A 27,639-nucleotide genomic window follows, 5' to 3' on the forward strand; every position below is an offset into this window, starting at 1 on the left:
TAAAAGCACTTGAAAAATAGGATATAATGGGCACTACAGACGATGACGGACGACAAGCAATTGCAAAAGCACACATTACCCTTCGAGTACTAAACACATCTTCTTCCTACATACATGCCAAATATAATAGAGACTCTAATTTAAGGAGCCTAAATTGATCACCATATATATGGGTCCTATTTGACTTGATTATGAAATAAAGTTCTATCATGTGCAGTCATACAGAGTAAATAACTTAAATATCAATCAAGCTTGGTTGAATTCAGAGTTTATCATTTTCAAAAAGAAAATGAATGTGTTTACAATTGGGTTTTGATACAAACTTTGTCCTCACTGGCGGCCATATTTAACTTCGGATCATGTCAAACACAACAGCTTTTTTTCAAAGACATCGGATACTAGGTACACAATGTATATTTATACTAAGTTTAAACTCAGTCATTTCAGTGTTCTTGAGAAGAATATTTTGAACATTTTTAAAGTCCCTTGGCGGTCATGTGCTTTAACCAATTTGAAACTATAAGTTACAACACTTGGAAAGGACCTTATAGGGCACACTTATATCAAGTTTGATTCAATTTTGATAATTGGTTTTTAAGATAAAGATGAAAATGTTGTTTCCCATATTGTTTCCCATATTGTTTCAATGCTCACAAAGTAACAAGGCTAAGGTTGTTATAATGATATAGCGATGTCGTTATTTCGACATAACATGTCAAGGGCGGAACCAGTCATTTTAAAAAGGGGGGAGGGGGGTTCCAACTATATGCTCCCATTCAAATGCATTGATCGTCCAAATAAAAGGGGGGGGGGTTATGTCGATATTACGACATAGCGATGTCGTTGTAACGACATTTTATGTCGAAATTACGACAAAGCGATGTCGTAATAACGACATAATTACGACATAGTGATGTCGTTATTACGACATATTATTTTTTTTTTTTTTGAATGGCCCTTATCGGCTTCCGTAGAAATCTTCTCTTTTGTCATAAAGTTTTGTTTTCAACCGACCCTCATTGTCAATTTCTAGATGTAAGTCAAGATATGAGGAAGACTAAACTGTTTCTGTTGTATCCTTTGTCTCTAGTTCGATGGGATAGATGCGTTCACTAGTCACAAAATTTTTAATTATTTAGTGCGAGAACATCATCTGTACAGCGGAAAGTAAAGTTAAAGGATATTACTAACTTCTTTTCTTTCTTCCTAAGAAGTTTCCGTATGAAGTCAGCCTCGTAAGAATAAAGGAACAAATCGACAAGAAGAGGGGTACAATTGATTCCCATGGGAAAACCGATAGTTTGAAAAACACGTCCTCCAAACATTACAAATATGTTGTCAATCAAGAAATCAAGATTCTTGAGAATGTCAGTTTCAGAGATATTTGGGTTTGAATCAGAGTGATTCTTTACAAAGCAGGATTTATCCCTACCTAAGACATCTCCTTATGTAGAAAATGATTTAACATTGTGTACTGCATAATACAATGTCATATTAATACTCGCATGATTGTGCTTGTTGGAATGACGGTGTATCCAAGAAACTCAAAGACAAGCTTCGGGTTATTCAAAATAAAGTTATAAGGTTTATACTATAGAATAGAATGGAATATTTGTATTCACCAAATTAGGCCCCAGTAGGGCATAAAGCACACATGCATTATCATTGTAAACAATAACATATGCAATACACAGACAACAAAATAATAGCAATACATTATAATTAAATTAATATTATGTTGACATTGACTCAAGTGCACCAAATAAGTGTATTTTCACTATAAAAAGAAAAACAAGAGGCATTAGTAGTTTTTGCGGATAAATCTCAATAAATAAAAAAAAAAAACCAAACACATTTAACAATGAGATATTCTGCACTTAGAATACTAGTAAAGGATGTTTGATGGGACTAAAATGGCAAGAGTCGATGCTTAAAGGGAAGTCTCTACTATATCTTCCTCAGAGAAAACGAATCACTGTAAATGAATTTGAATAAATTGTTTCGCTAAGAGCAGCTGGATGCGACCACAGAGGTCGAACCCTGAACAGTTGGGGCAAAAATAGACACACTATTCGCGCTTGGTACAGATCTGTACTTGGATTTTAATTAAATTTTTGACACATAATGGGTTTCTGACACAGATAAGTTAACTGTAGTCGAAGAACTTAGAACTGGTTATATGATTTGAATTTACAATTGTTTTTTTGATTTCGGGCAATACACTATGCTGCTATGAATTGACCCCCATCCCACCCCCATTTTTTTTTACGCCCCTTTTTTTTGCTTTTCTGCAATACAATATGCAAATTGCGTATTGAAATGAGAAAAAATTGCCCCCCCCCCACATTTTCACCTCCCCCTCTCCCTTTTTCCATACAAAAATCTTTCCCTCAAGATATGGTCATAATCTCAATTCAAATTTCTAATGGAGTTTGCAACCATAATTACCCATTTAATACATCATGAAAGTCTTAAAATAGAAAATGGCATACAAATATTCATGGTTAAAATTAATATTAATTAATAGTAACTTATAAAAATTAAATTGACAGCTAATTATCTTAAGACAATACAACATTTCTTTAATCATAATTTACAAGTAGTGTAAGGAGGGTAAATCCAAACATGGATGGAGAGTTGTCTCATTGGCATTCACACCACATCTTCCTATATCTATACACAACAGTGTACTTTAAATTTAATTGGATTATCTCCCTTACACTGCTTTTAAATTGTCTTAATTTCCATTAACCAGGAAACCCTAGTTCCCCCTTTTTTGCCCCTAATTCCTAAATGGTTTGAGCCATAACCCCCAACGTCAATCCTTACCACCCCTTTGTGGTATAGAAACTTGTGGTATAATTTCAGAGAGATTCATTTACTTAAACACAAGTTATTGTCTAGAAACTACAAAAGTGCTTATTTAGGCCCCTTCCTTTTGTGGTTATAAACCTTTTGTTTAAATTTCATAGATTTCTATCTACGTATACTTAAGTTATTGTCCGGAAACCAACTGTCTTCGGACGACGACGACGACGACTACGACGACGTGGTACCAATATCGATACGAGCGCAAAAATTTTTGCAGTCGCATAAAAATTGGGATTACTGAATGTTTGCAACATATGGACACAAATGAGTCGGAATTATGTATTTTAAAATGTTTTTCACGACAAATGTCTATGGCACGCCGTTTTTATATTTATTCAAATTTGAAGATATCTTATTTATTTAACAAGATATCTTATTAAGTATTAAGATATCTTTAATTTTTATAAGATATCTTATTTCATTTGAAAGTAAATAAGATATCTCTATTAGTTTATAAGATATCTCTATAAGTTAATAATATCTATTATCTATTATATATTTAATAAGATATCTTTATAAACATTTTAATAAGATATCTTATTTAATATATAAGATATCTTATTTAATAAATCAGATATCTCAATTAATATATAAGATATCTCATTTTGTTATTAAGATATCTCAATTAGTTTATAAGATATCTTATTTAACTAAATAAGATATCTCCAAATTGAATAAATATAATAACGGCGTGCCATAAATGTCCTGAATGTTTTTTCAAGAACTTCAACGAATAGGAATAGTAGAACAGCTGCTTGTTACAATGTTCATTATCGACGTGTTTCAAGTGCAGCATCTGGTTCTTCCGTTCTATCCTTTGAGTGGCATTAAACGCTGCAATGCTTCTGTCAGATCAGGTGAAAGGCTGGCTTTCATGTGAATACAAAAAGTTTTGAGAGGGGAAAAACACTTAAAGGTGAAATGCAAAGGTTTTTAAAAACTTTTTTTGTTTCATATTTTAATAAATTGGTTAAAATAAATACTAAAAAAAATATTGGTAGTCGTTTGTGTGTCCTCGTTATATGTATAAAACAGGTAACTTCATGGTTCATCGGGGAAAGTGCAACATGATTATCTCCCTTTGTTCCGGAATGCTGGTGACGTCATATGTGTCCTCTCATTATGTAAACAAACAAGCATGGCCGCGATTATGCGAACGACAATACAACGATACAACTATGGACTATCGATTCACAGACGATGAACGTGAACAGATAGACATTCCCAAGGTTAAACTAACTATGTCATGTATTTATCAATCACTATGAACCTGTAAGTCAGAGGATTGCCGCCACAGACACTTGTTCCTCTGAACAAGTGCCTGTGATTGCCGGTGCCGAATCGGTAACTGGATAAAGAAGCCAACATTTTCTACATCCGATGGTGAAGATGGAAACGAAATAGATCTTTAACAGCCTGCCGGCTTGAAAATATCTCATGGTGCGTAAATTAGATAGTAAAATAATGTATTTAGGCATACTTTTTGTGATTCCGAGATTACTCTGACATCCAACGGCTGTTTTGTCAGACACGCTTGGGCCCTCGGCACGACCCCAGTTTGTCTGGCAAAACAGCCGTTGGACGTCAGAGTCATCTCGAACAAAATTTTTTTAATCACATAATAATGATATAAGTAGGTTGATATACACAGTTCATGTACATTGCGACCTTTAGCTGTTGAGGGAGGGGTTGAGAGGGAACATGAGAAATTGAGGGGGAGTAGGGAGATGGAATTGGATGGGTTAGGGAAGAGGAAAATTATCAAAGACTCCTGCCCACCCCTCTTTAGTTAAAGTTTAGATAAAAAGGAAAAAATGGGGGGGGGGTGTTTGATTTGATTGAAAAAGAAGGCCTGAAATGGAAATGTCTTCAAATGATACTATCAATTCTTCCCTCTCTGTATGATATACATCACATTACATGTACAATGTATGCATTACAATATAGTGGGTAATATAAACAAAAGCAATTGTGTGTGGTAATGTACAGTGAATCTACATGTGTGCACTATACATGTTTATTATATAAGTACATGTAGACAATTTTTGTCATGAATTATTGAACACCTCTGAATAAATTATATTTATAGTCACTAGTCAGTCCTAATTTTGAACAAATTTGCAAATTTACAGTACTTCTAATACATGAGTTGGTGAAATATCTTCATACATGTACATTTGTGTATGTCTCTGGTGTGATGTACTTGTATATATATCAAAATATGGGGAGGGTGGGTGCATGTTTGATCATGTTGATTGAACTTGATTTGTTTAAATAAATTTTAACTGTTTAAGTTGTACATGTGAATGGAATAAATTAAGAAAATATATTTCTCTCCTTTTTTAAATTCAATACATGATGATTGATCAACATATGGCAAACTTGCTACAGTAAGAGACTGTTGCATTTATGCTTATTAATTTGCTTGAACAGAGCGATTCTCTCTATAAACTCCATCTCATAAATATCAAAGTATTTAGAAAACTTGTTAAGGAAAGTCATGGCTTTGTTTGTAATCAATTGCACTTTGTAATAGTATTACATTTGTAATACACATGACACATATACATTGTACATGATAAACATGAAAAAGCCCAAGTAATTGGGTTTAGCTCTTGCAGAGTTGATATACTTATATCCCTTTTGATTGATTGATTTTGTCCAACCCAAACCAGACTTTCTTGTGCATGTTGTATTATGAATACATGGGTGAATACCTTCAAGAAAATAATCCATTTGATCCAAATCATATGATTCATGAGTAAGTATACTGTCACATTGCTTAATTATGCCAGTATCAAGTAACCCCTCATTATACACTAACTTGTACTACTTAAATGACTATATTCTTTTATTTTGCCAACACAAACCTGTCAGTTACCCTGTATGGAATCTAGTTTTCTGGAAAGTTCACATTTCTTGGTCTCCTAATGACAAACTGTTGTATAGTTTATATTTAAAGACAAGAAGTTAATTAATTTTCTGTGATTAGGTTTTTAACATACAAATTAAATTACAAACAATGAATATCGCTTGCATTTATTTGTGACTGTCACAGAGACTGATGCATACAAAGCAATTCATGTTCAGTTTTCATAGATTTTTATACCAGCAGCTATTTCAGAAGCACCAGTAAATGAAAATTTTGTATATAATTTCTGTGCCATTTGGCCTCTTGTGTATTGTTGTCGCATTGACACCCATTCCACTACTTCCCTACTAGAGCTATAATAAGATTACAGTTGATAATAAAAGTAAGATTTTGAACTTGATTTTTAAATCCTTATCAAGTTTCAAAAGAGTAGATAACAACCATATGAATTTTACTACTAAATATGTATGAATAAGAAGATGTGGGATATACATATATTGAACAGCAACCAAACAAAAATAACTAAGACACTTTGTAAAATTTCATTTTTAAAATAAGTTCTCACTGAATACTTTTTTGTTTTCAGAAATAACAGATATTTTTCACAAAGAAGATTTACCATGTACTAGGAGAACCATAAGAGTTGTGTTGCCATCAGGTGTTGTTTGCAAAATAAGGAAAGAATTCCCAGCTGAACAATTAACAAACTTTAAATAGCCCTAATGACCACACAAAGAGTCAAATTATATTAACTGTATTGATAATAAAATTTTATCACATCCATTCATTGTTTAATTTATTTATAAGTGGTCTCCTTTTCTTGTCTGTTTGCTTGATCTGCTAGCAGAGGTGGCTCAGCCAGTCTTTTATCAACTGCTGCTACAAATGTATATCTAAGCCACTTTTGTATGAAGGATACTTCCATAAGTTTATGCACATTACCTTTCAAAATAAATAAAAAGAGAATTAGTCTTGTTCAATTGAAAAAAAACAATTTGATTTGCATTGGAACAACATACATGTAGCTTGAATCTTTCAGCATGGTTAATAATTATGGACAACTTTCATTGGATGACAGACTCCTAATGGATTTTTATAAATGATAACACCATAATTAATATGTACTTTCTGCATCATTTAGTCTCTAGTAGAGAGATGTCTCATTGGAAATCATATCTCATCTTCTTATTTCTATATGTGATAATTAATCAGTTTCAAATTAATGTGACTGACTAGAAAACATAATGCCCATCCACTACTGTCATAGCGCTATATATACATGTGAACAAAAACAAGAGAAGCAGAAATGAATATAAAAAAAGAAGATCTGGTATGATTTCCAATTAGACAACTCTCCAGAAAAGACAAAATATCATAGAAATTAACAACTATAGGTCATCGTACAGCCTTCAACAATGAGCAAATCCCATACCGCATATTAAGCTATAGAAGGTCCTATTGACAAATGTAAAACAGTTCAAAAGAGAAAACTGATGGCTAATTTATGTACAAAACATGAACGAAAAACAAATATGTAACAAATTAACAAACAACACTCCACTGAATTTCAGGCTCCTGACATAGAGAGGACGTAGCCGGGTACTTGTATATCCCAACCACAAAAAGACTAATTACTGATCTGAATGTACTGGCAAATAATGACAACTAATAAAAAAAGTCTTTCATATCTCCGAATCCAATTATCTTTTCTTTTTCTTTCTTAATTCTTTTTATGAAGAGAGGGGGGCATTGTTTAATGATTGCCATCCAGAGTTGGCTTAGGCTCATTTTTAAAATCTGTAAATTGACTTGAGAGTTGTATACAATATAAAAAAAAATGTGATGACATAAACAAACGACAACCACTGAATTTCAGGCTCCTGACTTGGGACAGGCACATACATAAATAATGTGGCGGGATTAAACATGTTAGCTTCAATATTATAATATTTTTTTGGGTTATTAGTGCCTTATTAAAGACTCTCCATTAAAAATCCCATAACCTGGGACAGTGGTATAACATGTACACTGTAGGTGAAGTACATAGTATATCATTTTAATCGAGCCTTCGACTTTTGTTGAAAAATCGAGACATAGCGATTCTAAATTCTGTCGGCGACATTGTCGTCGTCCACAAATATTCACTCTGTGCTTAAAGTTTTTAAAACATGTAAAATATTAATAACTTTCTTAAATTGGCCTGGATTTCTACCAAACTTGGACAGAAGCATCAAGATACAGCAGCTCATGATCATAAGATAGTACATAGAATATAGAAGTAAATTTTGTTTAAAAAAAATCCATTTTTTCCGTATTTTACTTATAAATAGACTAAGTGTTTCTGCCAGTTAATATTACAACCACGTTACGCACAGTGTTCGGTTTAGTAATGGTAACGTTAGTTGACGTCGTTTTTCAATTATTTCATCCTACTTCTGTACCAAACGTCAAAGCTTTGTAGCTTTTTATAAAACGGCTTGCATTTTGAGGTTTAACTATTTATTTAAAAAAAAAACCATGTTAACATGACTGATTACTAGTATATATTTTTGACATCATATTCTTAACAAAATGAAAGTGTATATTTCAAATATTTGTCACTGCCCAAGCATGTCAATTGTTGCTCTATGATTTTCAGAATTCCGTAATCACAAATATCTAGGACTAGGCATTTATATCGATTGGAAACAGCCATGCAGTACCAAAGCTTTTTGTGCTTCAAGAGTATAAATGTTATTAACCCACCTTAAACTAGTTTTCTAACTACAGTTCGCGAATATAAATTCAGAATCTTTTTATTCGTATTATCAACATCTTATATATGTGTCTTTCAAGAAGATTTTAATGGAAAATAATCCTTGTTCAGGTCAATCGCAGCAACAGCTACTATTTATCATCTGTTTGCTTTATCTATAATTCTAGTTTCATCCTTCAAAATGAAAACGGCAGTTTAGAATTGTTGATTTTATTTAAAATTAAAATGTCATCTACAGTCCTTGAAATATTTCAAATGCGTCTGTTTGTCGGATGCGTGGAAATTACTTTTAGTGTATACAACATATATACAATCGTACTAGCAGACGCATCTATGTTACTAGAATCCAAAAAACGAAAGCTTCGGCATGTTTTAGCTTGTGCTACATATATATTCATCCAAAAATTTAAAGTAATATTTTGATAAATTTACATGTAAATTAACACATGAAAATCGCTGGATCATATCAAGAAAAACATGATTGAATCATGCTTTTAGAGCTGTCTATGCGGTATGGGCTTTGCTCATTGTTGAAGGCCGTACGGTGACCTACAGCTGTTAATTTCTATGTCACTTGGTTTAAAATGCAATTCTTTTGCATTAAAAATACCTAATCTTTTGTATGATACTTATTTATCCGACGCTTTTACGATCAGCAAATGGCTTAACAATTTTGATGGAAGTCAAATTTTCTTGTTGATTTAAATAATTATTCAAACAAAATATCTCCCAAAATAATATCATCACACATAACGTGTCAAATGCTAAAGACACAACATGCTACACTTTCAGTAAATGGGAAATACAATTATATATTATAACGTTACATTCACGTTCCATGCAAAATTCGTTCAATTTGGACGTGGTAACATTTACGGGAGACACGGACAACTTGATGGAAATTGATGAAAAATTTGGCGTGTCCTTAGCCTTGAAGGCTTAACCAAATCTTTAAAAAAAATCTCATTTCAGTAATAACATTTGTTTGCATAGTTTATCTGTCTGTCACAAATCTAAAATACCCTAAATTATCATCGTACTCAAAAATCTTGGCTCTATGGTAACATTTACGGGAAACACGGAAAATACTCAAAACAAATAAAATGATAGAAGCTATGTTAGAAATAAAAATAGTTTTGTAAAATTCAATAAAATCACATTTTTATTTAGAGGTGGCGAACCTTTCCTATTTTTTATATAGAGAATAATACATGGCAAAATCCGTGTCATATGTCGTATCATCCCGAGACACCAATATCAGCCCAAGTCTGCAGTTCAAGTTTTTAAATATTTATTAGATTCATTAACTATCCTGGGTTTTTACCAAACTTGGACAGAAGCTGCCTGCTCACAATAAAAAGATAGAATCAAGTGGATTTTTTAATTATTTTTTTTCCCTCATTTTTGTTGATCCTGCAATTACCAGCAAAAGTAGGCGAGACACTGTGTTCCGCCGAACCCTTACATATTTTATACAATACTATATATATACATAAATGAGACAACAACCTATAAACAATTTTTTTTTTAATACTATATATACATAAATCAGACAGCAACCTATCAGCAAATTATTTTTTGAAGGTTTTATGTTTTCCTGGTATATATAAGCTCCCCGCCACCTTTTATAGAAAAAGATCAGTGATTGACTTTCAAACCTACCACTATTTTGTTATCAGTCTTAGAAAACATTTCAAATGTCTGTATTTGGTCTGTCGTACATGTAACTACAAGTGACACACTTTTGTTCATTTATTTTATGCAGGTCTACTACATGTATGACTTCTAAACATTTTACAGCCTCGAAGTTAAAATATAGTTTAAACCAGTCTATGTAGATCGAGCTCCAATAAAAAAAATCCTAACCAAATTATAAACACAAATGATGTCTACCCTGCCTTAATTTAAGAACCAAATATGCCTTACGAATAATGAAATATAACTTTTTAATTTTATATACCTCTATTATATTAAATCTCCGTCATTTTCCTATGGCTATGTTCTAGATGCATACTTGGGCTGGCTCCCTGCAGGAATGGCAGAAGTCTGTTCCTGCCCTCTTGTCATAATTAAATAAAGTCATAACATTTGCTTTCAGTCTTATTCTGATTTGGTGTGAATGTCATGAACGAGGCAATCCTTGCATCAATAACAAATTGATAAAAATCAAAGTGTTTGGGGTCATAATCTGGAATGCTCCGTTGGCGTTGAACGAAATTTAGTTTTGCAAGCTTCTTCACCTTTCGTGTCCAAATCTTTCGTCTTTGTTGGTCTTTCGGAAATGTAAACAAACATAATCCCTGACCTGATCCAGTATTACAGTTGTATGCAACACAAAACACCATAGCCGGTTAACGTTGTTTACAATTTTACGTTCTAACACATGTATTCGATACCAATGTAACAAAGGACTCATATGACGTCACAGCGAGAAGGAAATAAAGGGAGATAAACAAGGTTGGTATTTCCCGTATTTTTCGACACCAATATTTACCTGTTATTTTTAGTACCAACGAAGTTTGGAATTATTGTATAAATATAAATTTCAACATTTTAAACATAAATTCTTGCGATTTACACCTTTTCCTCAATTTTTTTTTCTACCTTTGCATTTCACCTTTAATGATTTAACTCGGGGGGAAATGTCAGATGCAGATTTTGTATTTTATTAGATTACTTTTTTAGCTCACCTGGCCCGAAGGGCCAAGTGAGCTTTTCTCATCACTTGGCGTCCGGCGTCCGTCGTCGTCCGTCGTCGTTAACTTTTACAAAAATCTTCTCCTCTGAAACTACTGGGCCAAATAAAATCAAACTTGGCCACAATCATCATTGGGGTATCTAGTTTAAAAATTGTGTCCGGTGACCCGGCCAACCAACCAAGATGGCCGCCGTGGCTAAAAATAGAACATAGGGGTAAATGCAGTTTTTGGCTTATAACTCAAAAAACAAAGCATTTAGAGCAAATCTGACATGGAGTAAAATTGTTTATCAGGTCAAGATCTATCTGCCCTGAAATTTTCAGATGAATTGGACAACTGGTTGTTAGGTTGCTGCCCCTGAATTGGTAATTTTAAGGAAATTTTGCCGTTTTTGGTTATTATCTTGAATATTATTATAGATAGAGATAAACTGTAAACGGCAAAAAAGTTCAGCAACGTAAGATTTACAAATAAGTCAACAGGACCAAATTGGTTAGTTGACCCCTTTAGGAGTTATTGCCCTTTATAGTCAATTTTTAACCATTTTTAGTAAATCTTAGTTATCTTTTACAAAAATCTTCTCCTCTGAAACTACTGAGCCAAATAAAATCAAACTTGGCCACAATCATCATTGGGGTTTCTAGTTTAAAAATTGTGTCCGGTGACCCAGCCAACCAACCAAGATGCCTGCCATGGCTAAAAATAGAACATAGGGGTAAAATGCAGTTTTTGGCTTATAACTCAAAAACCAAAGCATTTAGAGCAAATCTGATAGGGGTTGATATTGTTTATCAGGTCAATAATTTATCTTATTATTAAGGCCATACATATAAAATCCCCATTGCAAATAAGCTTGTTTGCTTTTAAGGTTCATCATTGGGTTAATGCATTAGATGTACCTAAAGTCACAACCATTACAATATGGCGGTGTTTGGCTAAGTTTTTAATTCTTGTATTGCACAATGAAAATGTATTTGTATATATTTCCTTTACCTAACTGATCAACACTATAATTATTATTATTATCAGTACTAGCAGAGACATATATTTGTTTTATAATATGTCTCTGGTACTAGCTTTAGTTCTATAAAATATTACTGCAAGCACTTTATTTTCTGTTAGCGTTTGTTTTCTGACATCTTTAAAATTTATTTTCACTAAATTTGTTATTTATCATTTTCTATGTGCTGTTTAAGTTACTGTGAGGTCATGTCGGACTGGTAAAAAAATCGTTTAACAAAATGGAATATTCTTTAAAAAAAATTAAGCTTGCGTGAAAAAAAATATTTAAAAAAAATGAATAAGAATGCGAAGTTGTATGTTATGATCTTCCAATGATTTCTAGATATACAAATACTTGGACCAGGAACATATATATTAGATATACTGTTCCCGCCAGCTTGGATCTTCTATAGAAATCATAGAACTGAGTGGTTTTCGACTTAGACGAAACTAGCTGTATTATCGTTGGTTGGGCCCTATATGTTTATATAAGAATTAAATGCTGGATTATCTTTTTTCAATGTAAAACAAGCATTGGTATAGTTTACAAATTTTTGGTTTAAACATAGACATACTTTTATGCAATATGTATATGTCACTGGATCTTGACTGGTTTAAACAAGGATGACATTAAAATAATATTTGTTACGCCGATACATTACATGAATCAGAGACTTTTAATAAATTTCATGCCTCTGCATATATGCATCAAGTAATAATAGTGATGCTAACAGCTTTAATATTATTTTCACACTGGAAAGCAGCTACGTGGGGTTTTAGCAGATCATTTCCGATACGGACACTTATCTCCTCCGTACTCGGTTCTAATTTTAGTTGGGAAAACATCATAGATATATTTAGAACATGTAACCAACTATAAATATTTGTTTAACGTCCTGTTCAATGCCAATTTCAGAGCTCTTGCGCCGATTAGACGACCAGAATTTATTGGGGAAGGATTAACAGAACAGAAGCACTGACATTCGGTAATGTAACCTGGGAACAGTATACCTAACATCCCCGTCAATTTATATGTTCCTGATATCGATGTAACCAATTACATTTATTTATAAACTTTTCACTAGATCTTCTTCTTTATAGTTCATCAACTGAACTCCATCAACATACTGATAACACTAAGCCATCATGGAAGTCAGGGGTTCTTTCTAAAGCTTGAAGGCTAAGATCCACAATGGGAGAAAATGGTTAAGCCCACCTGATGTCTTTCTGGTTTGGACTACATTGGTCATTTAGTTAAAACAGAGACATATAAGTACATGTATCATAATACAATGTATGTCTCTGGTTAAAATTATGACTTCAGTTTCTCAGACCTCTTTAATTTTGTTGTTCATGGAATATTTGTCACTGGACGTGAAACAACAATCCACAAGTCAATCATCTTCACCTGGTTAAGAAATAAAGCCAAAGTGTGCTTCAGAAGACTACTATATATACACATGTAACACATGAGACAAAGCAAAGAAATGGGGAATAATTGCAAATGAAACAGCTATACACTTCTAGAACCCAAAAGACAAAACCAGGATACATGGTATAATCTCGGGTATAATTGCCAATAAGACAACTACACAACTAGTAGAACCCAAAAGGCATGAGCATTAACAATTATATTCAACAACAGGGCCTATGACAATGAGCAAACCCCATTTTCTATGGTTAGCCATAACTTGCGTCTCTATTCTAACTGCAAACCTCATTATTTGGATTCACAGCTGTATTTGATTTTCCATACATCATAGTGAATATATATATTTACTTCATAACATTAGAATGTTTTTGTGAAAATTGTGACAAGATAGGTTTGGCAAACTTTAAACTGCATTTAAAAATTAATAGCATTATTACTATGAAGCATTATGATTAATGTCACAATTTTGTCCATTGTCAAACAATCACAATTTCAAATGCACACAAAATTCCTGAATTTACAGTACAGTAAATCTATCTAAAACCTGTTTCGTCATTCTTTGTTGTTTTGTTAAGGACATTTCCATCTTCTTTTTTAGAATAACGAATAACAGTCAACATGGGTGCAGTGAAAAGCAGATTTTTAGAGTTGATAGATAGAGGAGAAATGGAAACATATGGGTCAAAGCACCATCTTATTGATACAGCCTCACTATCAACATGCCAACACCCACGAGAAGTGATCAAATTGACTATCACAAAAACTGAACTTGCTACTGTTCCGGATTCCATTGGCCGCTTTGTTAATGTTACAAAACTTGACCTTTCAAATAATTTGGTAGATTTTATACCATGGTCCATTGTTTGTTTAAAACAATTAGAAGTGTTAAATTTATCACATAACAAGTTAAAACAACTTCCGTCGACTATGTTTCGTTTTCAGGGTACGTTTCCAAGACTGACTATCATAGATTTGAGTTATAACTTGTTTGAAAGACTACCTACAGAACTTCTTGTGTTTGAGAACAAATTGAAAACACTGAAAATACTGAATGTTGAAGGGAATGTTGGTTTAGTAGCCCCACCGTTAGATTTGTGTATGCAAGGAATAGAAACTATATATGCCTCACTCCGAAAACGTCAAAATAGGACAGATGAATGGGCACGATGGAAACCATATTATGAAGACAATTTTACACATTTGAAACCATTGATTGAAATATGCATTGAAACCATTATTGATTCCAAGATTGATTATTTGTCTGCTACAAGTGTGCCACCAATCATTAAAAAATTCCTAACTTCAGCAGAAAAATTCCAAGAGATGTTGGGACCCAATGTAATGAAATGTAGTGCATGTAAAAGATATTTCACTAAAGAGTCAGTGTTTGACAATCATGTGTGTTTTAAAGAGAAAAGAATACAACAAAGAAGATGAGACAATAGTGTGTGGAAACTTGTCCTGAAAGTATAGAATTATTGCTGTCAATACCAACACTCAGTTTTTTAGACAGATCAATGTAATACTATGTACCTCTCCTATTGATGTCTTTCAGAGTAATTATCTGATTGAACTTCACACATGGAAGGGTTGTTTGACTCCAATCTTAATTGACTAGCATTGCCAGTTATCTGCCTTAGGTTGATTGTTCTCTCAGGAATGTACTTTCATTTATAATATTTATAACATTTATAATAACTGCACTTTAGGTCAATTATTTTGTCACATAACCCCATACATTGTAGTATGTCTTTTGCTGTAATACAATGTCGACATTTTTGATTGAAAGGAACTGCCACCCCTTTTTTTCTAGTTTTTGTGCATTCTTCATATAATATATAGAATACCAGTGGTACCCTGTTTAAGGTACTTTATTTTTTTTAGTTGTCAGTGTCATATAGTTTTGTCCAATGGATTTTGTTTGAATTTTAATGTTTTTAGCACTATTTAATTTTTAAGAGTTTTTGGTTGACTCCAGGTTTTACAATTTTTCAACAGGTTACCTACTCTGTGGAAGGACATCCTGGTACTCAGTCAATTACAAGCAACCAATAGAAGTTATATCAAATATATTGTTGGTGAAATTTGGGGGGGGGGGGGGGGAGGGGGAAGTTTACTGTTTTCTGATGATTTAGTATGGGATTCAATGCCTTTTTAAAGGAATTTATTGGTGTATAAACTGGACCAAGTCACTCACAAACATATCATAAAAGTCTGAAGGGACCAAGTCACTCACAAACATACTTTTATGTTTGTGAGTGACTTGGTCCCTTCAGACTTTTATGATGTTTGTGAGTGACTTGGTCCAGTTTATACACCAATAAATTCCTATAAAAAGGCGTTAAATCCTTATAAATCTTTAAAATTGGAGATAGGTAATATATTTTTCCACACTCGTTACTTCTATGATCTATCACACATAAACTGTATATTGATGTCATTGAATAGGCCTGGCGCATGAATATATTTGTTTGTTAACGCAAAAACTCTTATTATCATTCAAAGAAATGTTTTGGTGTATTATTTTATTTAACAATTAACATGCAGTAAAAATAAATTTGGTAAAGTCAGTGTTATTATTGCCATCATCTTGTTTACATTGGGAAGAAAAGAAGTTTGGTCAACGTCGTCTATCAAAATAACCAACATCAAGATCAACTACCAGAAGTTCTCTGGACCAATCATATCAACATATTCTCTAATATAAGAATTATTTATGTATAGAACATTAAACAGTTAACTTTCCCTCAAAATTGTACTGATTAAAATCTTGAATTTACTTATGTAAGTTTCGTCTCCCTTGACATTGCACCAGGATGTCCTACCACAAAGAAGGTTACTGTTGAAAAAAAAATATAAATTCCAGAGTCAAAGGTCTGTAATTTAAAAATGGACTAAGTAGAGAATCCAAACAAAAAAAAATCAGCAATTTTTCTATTAACTCTAGAATGGTAAAATTGACTCCACCAACATTCAGACTTGATCTGTGTTTTATGGTAATGACTGTGATTATATTTAAAATAGCAATAAATGCTTTAAATTGCAAAAAATTTAACATCCTAAATGGCATGATATAAACACACACGTGATTCTGTTATTTATTTAATATTCTTTTCAATTATTGTCACAAAGAATTAATCATTAGTGACATTTAAACAAAATACAACTACTGTTTGTCCAAGTTACCATGTACATTTTGAGAGTATAAAATTGTGTTTAAAATTCAGTGAAAAAAATGGAAATTACAGTGGATATATATTCAGATATATTTTTTGATCCTTCTGGTTGTTAGAATAGAAAGTTACCAGATAAACAAAATTTTAAAGGACATGAATTAGAATATTGATTATCTTATACTTCACTAGAACAATAATGCTGTAGCAAGATATATCACTAGACCTTAGAACTATGAAAATACCAGAAAAAGTGGTAGAAGTAAGAGAATACGATTCATCAGTCCATCAAAACATAAAAGTAATATTCCAAAAAATATTTTGTGAATGTTTAACTTTAAACATAAATTTCAGTTTCAAACTTTTTAGAAAGTAAAAAAAAAAGAAATTTTACCATACTTATGTACCTTCTTGGCAAGTATATATTATGGAGAAAAATCTTGAAAAAAAACCCCTAATTTATGAAAGATTTTCTTCATTTGACTACAGAAGATTAAAATATCAATAATAAAACATCATATTTTAATAAGACCCTTCATGAAGGTCATCCACAATGATATGAACAAGTTATCCTTGTAAATGAATGGAAAATACAAACTTAGTTTAATCTTCTATGGTATTGTAATAACAGTTTTGCACAGCAATAAATCAAATAACAAAATATCTTGAAAACAAGTAACATGGACATGTTTGGTCTCTAAAATATACAAAACAAATGCAATATATACAAATGAAAAAAATGAAGAAAAAAAACCGTCTATATTTACAAGCCCATAAAAAAATCTATATAGTATGACAGTAAATGCTACATTAATTCCTTGAAAATCATGTAAAAAGTACCGGTAGCTGTAGTAAGGTCAAAAACATATATAATGAATGCACCTTATTTCTATCTGTTCTAAATTTAAGTTTTAGAAAGAATTGCTAATTTTAAAGGTATAATTAAAATTAAACAAATGCAGTTGATAATCAATTGGTGATGGTGATTTGATAATAAAACTATAAATTAAATATGATTGTCAAAAAGACAGATAGGGCACAAATGAACAACTAAGCTACATTGGTCCTTTTTATCTAACAACAAGAATGTGTCCAAAGTACACGGATGCCCCACTCGCACTATCCTTTTCCATGTTCCATGGACCGTGAAATTGGGTAATTATCTAATTTGGCATTAAAATTAGAAAGATCATATCATAAGCAACAAGTGTACTAAGTTTCAAGTTGATTGGACTTCAGCTTCATCAAAAACTACCTTGACCAAAAACTTTAACCTGAAACTCCCACTTTCATTTTCTATGTTCAGTGGACCGTGAAATTGGGGTCAAAAGTCTAATTTGGCTTAAAAATTAGAAAGATCATCTCATAAGCAACAAGTGCACTAAGTTTCAAGTTGATTGGACTTCAGCTTCATCAAAAACTACCTTGACCAAAAACTTTAACCTGGACGGACGGACGAACGGAGCCACAGACCAGAAAACATAATGCCCCTCGACTATCGTAGGTGGGGCATAAAAAGAAATTTGGGGGATTTATGTCATAACCCCTAGGAGGGAGATAACTTTTCAATGCCAATGAAGAGCAAGTGGAAAGAGCAAACATATCTGTACTGTATCTGCAAGTTTTCAAATATTTTTTTACATTTTTTTTTAAAGCTAAAACAAGTCAATATCAAAAGTTCGTATATTTTCCAGTAAAAGTTGATTAAAAACACCTACATATTATGTTCAACTTGGTATGCATTGCATGGGCAGCCACCCATTTTGTCATGTAATGAGTTAATAGCCAGTCTATTGTTGGTAAGGGGAAATAATTTGTGCAAAGAGTGTGAAATGACAGCTTCAAATTCTACTCAGTCTGACTTAATATAAAATATTATATTAGAGGTGGCATATATTTCCAAATTCACGTCAAAGCTATGTTTAGTATTCAATTTTGGGTATATGAAAAGTATGCAAATAAAAAGTTATAAAAATAGTTGTTGAAAAAATACATGAAAGTGATATTCAGTCGTAATGACATATAACTGGGACTTAAAAAAAACACAAAAAAGCACTGAGTATTTCAGTAAGTTCATATGCTAACATGGTAAAATTCAAAATAAATTAAAGTACATACAAATGCCATTTTGATTTTCATGAGTACATCAATGTGCAGGTAAATTATATATCAACAGAAAATATGAATGATAGTTTGGCACTAAACAATAATTGCTACCTCATATCATGTAAGTCAAAATAAAAAAAACAAACTTAATAGATTATTGCACTGAAGTGGTGAACTGATAATAAAATCGAAGTATATTTAATGACAGCAATTGTATGTGATCACATATTATACATAAAATATTCTTTGCATCTAATTTGGTGACAATATTTGGTAAAAAGGAAATATTTTGATTTTTTTTACCCAATAAATGTTTAATACCTCTAGGTAATATAACACCTAAGTCTTGTAAACACCAGAGAAAATAACTCCTAGTTTTAGTATAAAATAGGGTTAAATTTTGATACATCACAAGCATCTTATAACTTTTACCTTATTTCTGACCTTTCAGAGATTAATAAAGCTTGTAAACAGAGAAAAAGAATGAAAAATTGCTTGGTCTAATTCCAGTGATGATTATTTTCATATATATGCAATGAATTCTTGTGAAATGAAAGGTTTACTGTAGTACTGGACAGGACAAAATGTCAGAGTTATCTTCCTTTACCCTTATAATATACTTGTTTGAAGACTTCTGTGATAAAAAAATGATGCTAACTTTTTTACCATTTTATAAGAGATATTTTCATTATACATTACATACATTGTACCTAAATGTATCTTTTTATTAGATGAATAAATACACAAAAAAGAAAAATCCATTAAAAGCACATTACAAAATAACAAATAAATTTTCTTTCTTAACAAAACTATTCATTTTCTCAGTACACAGACAAAAAACAACACATACAAAACACTAGCTTCCATTATCAGAAGTGAGACTTTCTGTCCGTCGAGGTGGAGGCGGGGGAGGAATAGTCTTCACACGAAAGGAACCATCTTTTGTGACACCATTCTCTTTTGATCCACTGTTCAAAGTCCTTAAACAATAATCCGATGCTGACTTCTGGTCCAGATTCATGCGATTTAACTGAAGTTCTAACTTTTGTATGGAATCTAGTGTTGAACTTGTTTGTTTATATTTGTCCAGAAACTGAGTATCTGACATTTGTCTCGTTTCACACGTAGAATTTTGGTAAACATTTGATGTTTGACTTCCATATGGTTCTGATGGCACAGTTTCTGATATCTGGGGTCCATTGATCATTGCAGCGTCACTCATATTTGAAAACCTTGTTTCTGGGAAAAGTTCCTGGGCAGTTGATGACTTTGTAGCCAAGTTTTCATTGATATTATGTAACATAACTACATGATTGTCATTATTGTTTACATGTGAATGACCACTTCCTGTTGTATTTGAATAATAATCGCTGTCTGATTTCATAAGTGGACATGTATCTTGAGAAGAAGCACTATCTGTACTCTGGGCTGAAATTTGTGAGTCACGAAATGATCTGGAATTACGAAATTCTGGTGGTGGGTCGATTTTGGGTGTTTTATTGAGTTTTAACTCTAGTTTATTACCACTAGCATCCTGAGCAGGCAGTGGTGTAATGATTTTCATTCTTTCTTCATATGAACATCGTAAAATTGTGTTTTGATTAAAACTGTCTTCAAAACCATTAGCAAATGGATTGCCCGTAATGGATGCTATTCCAGCAAAATGATTTTGTGTTAACATTGCTTCTGGGGAGCTGACAGAAATCTGTCCTCTTAAAATACCAGGCCAGTACATAGGATCAATGCCTTGATGTGTATGTAGAGATAAATTCTCCGATGACATTTCTTTATGGCCACTGTCAGGTGAGTCTGTGTCCTCAACTTTGTTTTTTGAGTAAACAACTGGAGAATTTGTTACGAAAGAATTGTCAAGCTCAAAATCGTGGCAATCAGGAGTATAAACAGCCCCAGACTGAGGAGTTGTGGGAAACCATGATACCTGCAAATATAAAGGTCACAATTAAAAACAATGAAAGTGAGAACACTTTAAAAATATAATATATCTGACACAACACAATATAAACAGTTGAATGGAAGTTGTGCCAAAAATACGTAAATTTGTAAAAAAAACTTTTATTTGATTATGAGTACTATTCTAAAATATTCTGTACAATACTTTCAGGAATTTTAGTTGGCATTACAAAAAATATCTAAAAATAAGAAAACTGATAAAGTTTTGAATTTAAGAGGTCTTTTAACTACTTTTTTTGCAACACTTATTATTTTGAAGCTTTTACATGTACTTTATTCAGCAATAAATTTAATGATTTTCGTATTTGGCTCTTTCAAGGTTGTTTTTTTTGTGATTTATATTTTGTTTATCTTACTCATGACAATTCTTCACTATGATTATACCAACTAAATTTAAATTTACCTGCAGCTGTGAAAAAGGCGGCAGCAAGTTCTCCGTTGATGTAGAGACTCCATTTACCTTGACCTCTAACTCTTGTATTCTCGTAACTAACTGTGCCATGTGTTCCAACAAATCACGGTTGTGCACCAAAAGTTGATGAGAACGTGCCTAGAAATAACATAGTTTAACTTGAGTAATTAATCTTAATGTTACGTTGTAATTAGTTTTACAGTATCTGATCTTTCAAATTTTTTTATAATCTTCAAGCAGTTTATCTCATGTTGAAATAAATCATATATCCCAGTGGGGAATTGATTCAAACTAAAACAAAGATTACATTATCAACTTAGAACACAACTTCTAACAAATTTGATCCTATTTTCCAATAATTTACTTTGTGGTGAAGAAAGGAAATAAGTAGTGCCAACAATATAAATATATATATTACTATAATCCTGTCAACTGGTTAATTATTATTATTATTATTATTTTATATATATAATCAAATTGTTGTTCATTTGATCTCAGTTGTTCATTGGTCAAAATTCAATTATGAGGTCAAATTTTCTTTACTTTCTTTGAATGACATAATGAAAGAAAGCTACCATGCCTGATGACATCACATAGAAATAACACATATATTATTTGCATATCTTTATTAAAGAAAGATTGTTTGCACACATTGCCTAAAAATCATAAGGGAAAAAAATTGCACCACAAATCTGATGCAATATTTTTGAATTTATAGGTCCTACATCTATTATACACTTGCACCTGTCCTTTGTCAGGAATCTGATGTTCTGTGGTTGTCTTTTGTTAAGTGGTTCATAAGTGTTTCTTGGTTTTTTTTTTTTTAAATTAGACAATTGGTTTTCATGTTTGAATGATTATGGGGCCTGTAGTATCGCTTGCTGTTTGGCAAAGGCTCTGTGTTGAAGACTGTACTTTCACCTATAATGGTTTACTTTTACAAATTGTGACTTGGATGGAGAGTTGTATCATTGGCACTAATGAACACTTATATGTATATAACAGCAGTGTTGTACTTTACCTGGGCTTCGATTCTAGCAGCTGACTCTGCTGCTAGTTGATCTTTTAACAAATGGACCTGTGCAATAGCTAGTTGTGTTTGGTGTTGTTGCATCTCTAGCTGTGCTCTCAGTAATTGTATATGGTGATATGTAGTCAGTGGAATCTGAGATTCTGGTTCCTCAACATAATGAGGGGGATCTTTTCCCTGCAGCAAAAAAAAAATCATTCTTTAATATCATTTTATTTTTCAACCAAAGATTCCCTCCAACCAATATTGGATTAGCCTTCACTCAAACAAAAATATTCTTAATTTGAGGAGCACTGCATGGTTATGTAGATCAGGTATCAAATATCCTACCTAATATGACAGTTACTGGACAAATGTAAATATGGATTTCTAAGGAATATATGGATATGGACATTGCTCATTGTTGAAGGCCATAGGGTGACCCAAAGTTGTGTCATGAAATATCAATTTGACTAGAACACACCCGTGATATCGCGGGTCCGTGACTGAATTAAAGTATATAACTATGCGCAAGCCTTATTTTAGTATTAGTACTGTCATCTGATAAAGTCATTCCGATTATAAGATACACAATTTTCTCTGCTTTCAAATCTTTCTGTTTGAACCCGTCGAACTGGAACTTATCAATTATTGGTAATATTAATTATTTGGAAAACAAAAGGTCCTGGAATGGAGTATTTTTTAATCAACAGCATTGTCCTATATTAGTTATAAATAAAGTTGAATTCTTTGATTCGCTGTTTAAACGTCATGCCCGCTAACAAATTGAAACTTTATTTTTAGTCCAGATTTTTAGTATTCGTATTGTTATCTTAGAAAGTCTTACGGATTAAAATACTACAATAGGTAACAATTTGACAATTTAGTAGTGTCAACCCTGTGATTATGACCCGTGTATATAGCATATTAATCCTGAATACACCGTTTGGTGATGCGCCTGTCAGATGCGGAACATACAGATAAGGTAATAGGTAACAGGTGATTATACTATTGGTATCGGTATCGGACTCGACCTGGAACTTCCTAATTATTGGCAATATTAATTACGTGGAAAACAAAAGGGCCTGGAGTGGTGTAATTTTTAATCTACACCTTTGTACTATATTAGTTGTATATAAAGTTGAATTCTTTGATTCGTCGTTTTTACGTGATGACGGCTGACAAATTGGACCTCGTAATTTTAGTATTATAGATAATTGTTTGAAAAAAAATATACTTCAAACAAACAAATGTACATATATCATATAAACTAAACATTACCAATGAATCCAGAAAGTGTGGTCAAAGTCGGATGAAATTTTGAAGACATAATAATTCCACAACTAAAAGATAGTTTATAGTACATGTATCTGAAAAACTGACCTATTAATAAATTAACATAGAAAATCTATCATTGACCAATGGACCATGAGTATCTTCATTTAAGCCTAATAAATTTAATAGTCCTCTGACAAATTTGGGAAAAATGAATTACAGATTTTGAACATGGCTGCCGCTGACCTATTTTCAATATATATGTAATAGACAATATCCAATTCTAATTTTAGCCAGCCTTGTAGTAATGTGAGTTTGCAAGTAAGATTTTAAACACTAACCACCTGAAGGATGTTTGTTGCCAAGTATGGTTTTAGAGAAACGAGTATTGTTAGGGTAATGGAAAACATCAACATATTCCAAGTGATAGCAATAGCTCACAGTGGGCCTTTTGGCTAGATGAGCTAAAAAGATTTTATTTTTTTTTGTACATAGGGGAATAATATTATTCCAGACAAATTGTAACAATTTCTAGACATTTTGGGTGAAGTCAGCAAAATAAAGAACAATTATTACTCTTCACGTCACAGACCAATTAATACTATTGTTAAAGGCAATGTAGCCACACAATTAAACTGTATGGTCACAGGTGTTCACCGACTTGCAACAAGGATAGATAATTTACTATTGGCTATCAGAAAATGTCCTAAAAAATCTTGTTATTATTCAGATCCTGATTTCATTATTACGTGAAAGAAATGACACAACCCTGTATCACAATTAAATCTACCTCACAGGAAAACAATATCTGTCTGGCAACAAATGAAAGTACAATAATTCTATTTCGGTGAAATATAGCTCAATGATATTATTTAAACCCCATGGATCTGTTGATAGGTAATGGACTTGTTTACATGTTCCTTACCGGTTTGGTAGAAACAAGGCAATTTTAAATACATGTAGTTTAAATGGATTTATATTATAGTTTCACATCAAAATATATTTCATAATTTTATATTATACATTTTTTTATTTAGAAACAAGTGCCATTCAGGTTGGTAGGCATGATAACAAAGTTGAAAATCCCATTCCAATACTGGCAATAGAATAAATGGGGAATGTGTCCATGGGGCACAGATGATGCCCATGCTTGCATATCATATAAAGTTCGAAAGGATATATATCTGAAGAACGGTTAAAAAGAAGCTATCTAAATTTGTACCAGATCTGAGTTTTGTGGTAATACCAATTGTGTATGAGTCTCATAACATTTGGTTGAGGCAAACTAAAGTTGAGAGAACGGAAACAAAAATATAGCAATTTTTCCATTTGTAAGGGGCATAGCTCTAGAACATTTAAAGTGACACCATTAAAATTCTAACTTGATCTGTATTTGTTGTAATTACCATTTTGTATAAGTTTCATAGCATTTGGTTGAGGCAAACTAAAGTTAGAGAACAGAAGTGAAATATTCAGAAATTTTTCCATTTGTAAAGGGGCATAAATCTAGAATGGTTGAAGCGACACATTTAAAATTTAACTTAATCTGCATTTTGTTGCAGTAAGCATTGTGTATAAGTTTAATAGCATTTGGTTGCAGAAGACTAAAATTAATGAACAGAAACAAAAAATTGAGCATTTTTTTCAATCGTAAAGGGGCATAAGTCTGGAATGGTTAAAACGACACTCCCAAAATTATAACTTAATCGGTATTTTGTGGTAATAAGCATTTTGTATACGTTTCATAGCATTTGGTTGAGGCAAACTAAAGTTAGAGAACAGAATTTAGCCATTTTTCCAATTGTAAAGGGCATAACTCAAGAACGGTAAAAGTGATGCCACCAGATTTCAAACTTGATCTGTATTTTGTGTTAATAAGAATTGTGTAGAAGTTTCATAACATTTGGGATGAAGCAATCTAAAGTTAGAAAATGAAAACCAACTTTGGGACATACAGACGCTTTACAGACGGGTAAAACTTAATGCCCCCTCCACTACTGCCTGGCATAAAAAGGAAATTTAAAATAATGTGACTGATTTACCAAACCCAATAAACAAATAATGTTAATATTAGATTGATATTATTACCACTGACAATTCTCATTATCATGAAGTTAATATAGTTATTATGCTTGTAATGTTTATATTAGAGGTTTGTGTCAATATTGCCACCCTCTTTCATGTTTTGTTAGCTTTATAATAAGTTTTAGCATCACAGCATCCCTAGACAGTAAGTCTAAATACCAAAAAGCCTTTTATAAACACCCTGTAATGTACACATTTCCTGCTAATATAATAACTGGTACAATAGGCAAATTAGATCATACATAGGTTGTTAGACTGATGATCAAGGTTCCATAAATTGGCTGTCACATGATGAGATAGTATTAAAACCATTATACCGTAATGTTTGATGGAATACCAGTAGCATGCAATATGGATCTAAAAAATGACATTTGGTCATGATCACTCTTCAGTTAGGTCAAGTAAAAACAAAAGTATGTGTTCATGCACTGCGTGCAATTTCACATCTATTAAACCGTGGTCAAAACCTTGATTTGAAATATATGTTGCAAAGTTCAAAGACATAATAAAACTGAAACAATCTAGCTAAGTAAAAACTAATTTGTAAATGGCCACAGATAAGTAGCAATCACTAGGTATAGCTATTGGCAAAATGAGTCAATGTTCAATTAGTCTGGTTGAAATTGTAATATTAAAATGGAAATGTTGTTGGTTAGCTATGACAATATGATGCTACAATAAGCCTAGATTGGTCAAAAATTTGTGCAAAATTGTTAAAAAAGACTTCCATTTATAATATTGAAATTTTGTGGACAAAGTCCAATAATGGCTTTATTTAGTTTTTAAATCAAGGCTGGAAAAGATTAAGACTTAATTATATTTTTCCAATTCATACATCAGCAGCTTATTGGTAGGAAATACTTCAGGTCTTTATCCTTGCCCTTTGGTCAAGGTCAACTGGATACAAGAATTCAACAAGATATACCATTGATATATGGTACATATTGATCTGATTCATGCTTTAAGGTTTTATTCCATTGACATATCCTAATTATAGAATGCTCAATCACATTTAATATATAAAAACTAATCTTTGATGATGAAAATAAAGTCTCTTAATTTGAAATAGATATAGACAGATGTGGTATACCCATGAAAAATAGGACTTTATCATTCTGACTATCATACAAAATTAGTGTAATTTAACAAGAGTCTAACATGTCAATAAAAGAAGAAAAGTCATTCATTAACCAAATAAAAAAATAAAAGAAGAATTTGTCTGAGGACTGAAGCTTGATTATAATAGATGGAAAACTTTGTGAGAGCAGTTGATGTCACTGCTAGTTAAGTGCAAAATCAAAAACATTTGCAATTTTCCAAGTTATGAAGGGGCATAACTCTAGAACAGTAAGTGATTCACTGCCCAAATTCAACCTTTGACTGTGAGTTTTTGGTTCTTAGCATTTTGTACAAATGCCAAAAATTTGAACGAGTAGACTTAAGTTAGAGTGCAGAAAAAAAATGGGATGGACGGAACGTCAATGGTTTTACCTAATACCTAATTTTCCAAGTGGCGGAGCATAAACATTTTTTTTTTGAATAACAGCATATAGATAGGAAGAGATCAATTTGAAAACTAGGGAAAATATGATTTCTCAAACCAAATGGTTGGCACTTTAAAAACATAAGTTTATCTGTTTTATCAAATATTCAATTAAAATACATACTGGAGTTTTGGCTGCCATAGCATACAGAAGATCTTGAGCTTGTTTCAGTGCTTTCTCCGGTGTAGACATTGGCATGGAATTGTTGTGTTGATTATTTTTATCCTTCCCTTCTTTCATACTCCTCACTAAAATAAAAATTATCTCTTATTGTGACTGGTAAAAGTATAATAAGAACACCCATTGATGGCCTTCTGACCTTTAGTTATGTTGTTGTCTCTGATATATTCCCCATTTTCCATTTTCAATTTAAGTTTTATAAAAAAAAAAAAGAAGATACCTACCAGGACTGCAAATTCAGAAATTTTTGTGT

At 32.2% G+C, this 27,639-nt stretch overlaps 2 protein-coding genes and 1 long non-coding RNA gene across 5 annotated transcripts in view; 2 read left to right on the forward strand and 1 right to left on the reverse strand.

The window, feature by feature from the left end:
• Window positions 1-4,136: 4,136 nt before the first annotated feature.
• Window positions 4,137-6,526, forward strand: LOC143062390 (uncharacterized). The gene is made up of 2 exons (XR_012974725.1): window positions 4,137-4,311; window positions 6,330-6,526. It is a non-coding gene; the product is annotated as an uncharacterized LOC143062390 (long non-coding RNA).
• A 6,516-nt stretch (window positions 6,527-13,042) lies between these two features.
• LOC143064259 (uncharacterized) lies at window positions 13,043-15,743 on the forward strand. The gene is made up of 2 exons (XM_076236956.1): window positions 13,043-13,185; window positions 14,230-15,743. The coding sequence occupies exon 2, from the start codon at window positions 14,250-14,252 to the stop codon at window positions 15,066-15,068; it is 819 nt and encodes a 272-aa protein (XP_076093071.1). The 5' UTR covers window positions 13,043-13,185; window positions 14,230-14,249; the 3' UTR covers window positions 15,069-15,743.
• Window positions 15,744-16,717: 974 nt separating this feature from the next.
• The window catches only part of LOC143064274 (carboxyl-terminal PDZ ligand of neuronal nitric oxide synthase protein-like), a 93,170-nt gene continuing 82,248 nt past the window's right edge, over window positions 16,718-27,639 (reverse strand). For 2 of the 3 annotated variants that reach the window (XM_076237009.1, XM_076237010.1), the window contains 4 exons: window positions 27,330-27,454; window positions 22,315-22,500; window positions 21,285-21,431; window positions 16,718-20,849 (listed from right to left, as the gene is read on the reverse strand). In XM_076237009.1, the coding sequence (XP_076093124.1) occupies window positions 19,767-20,849; window positions 21,285-21,431; window positions 22,315-22,500; window positions 27,330-27,454 (1,541 nt within the window). In that variant the 3' untranslated portion in view covers window positions 16,718-19,766. The remainder of the gene's footprint in view (window positions 20,850-21,284; window positions 21,432-22,314; window positions 22,501-27,329; window positions 27,455-27,639) is intronic. The other variant, XR_012975211.1, reaches the window with a different exon arrangement.

The sequence above is a fragment of the Mytilus galloprovincialis genome, chromosome 2 (genome assembly GCF_965363235.1).
Source record: "Mytilus galloprovincialis chromosome 2, xbMytGall1.hap1.1, whole genome shotgun sequence".
Classification (NCBI taxonomy): Eukaryota; Metazoa; Mollusca; class Bivalvia; order Mytilida; family Mytilidae; genus Mytilus; species Mytilus galloprovincialis.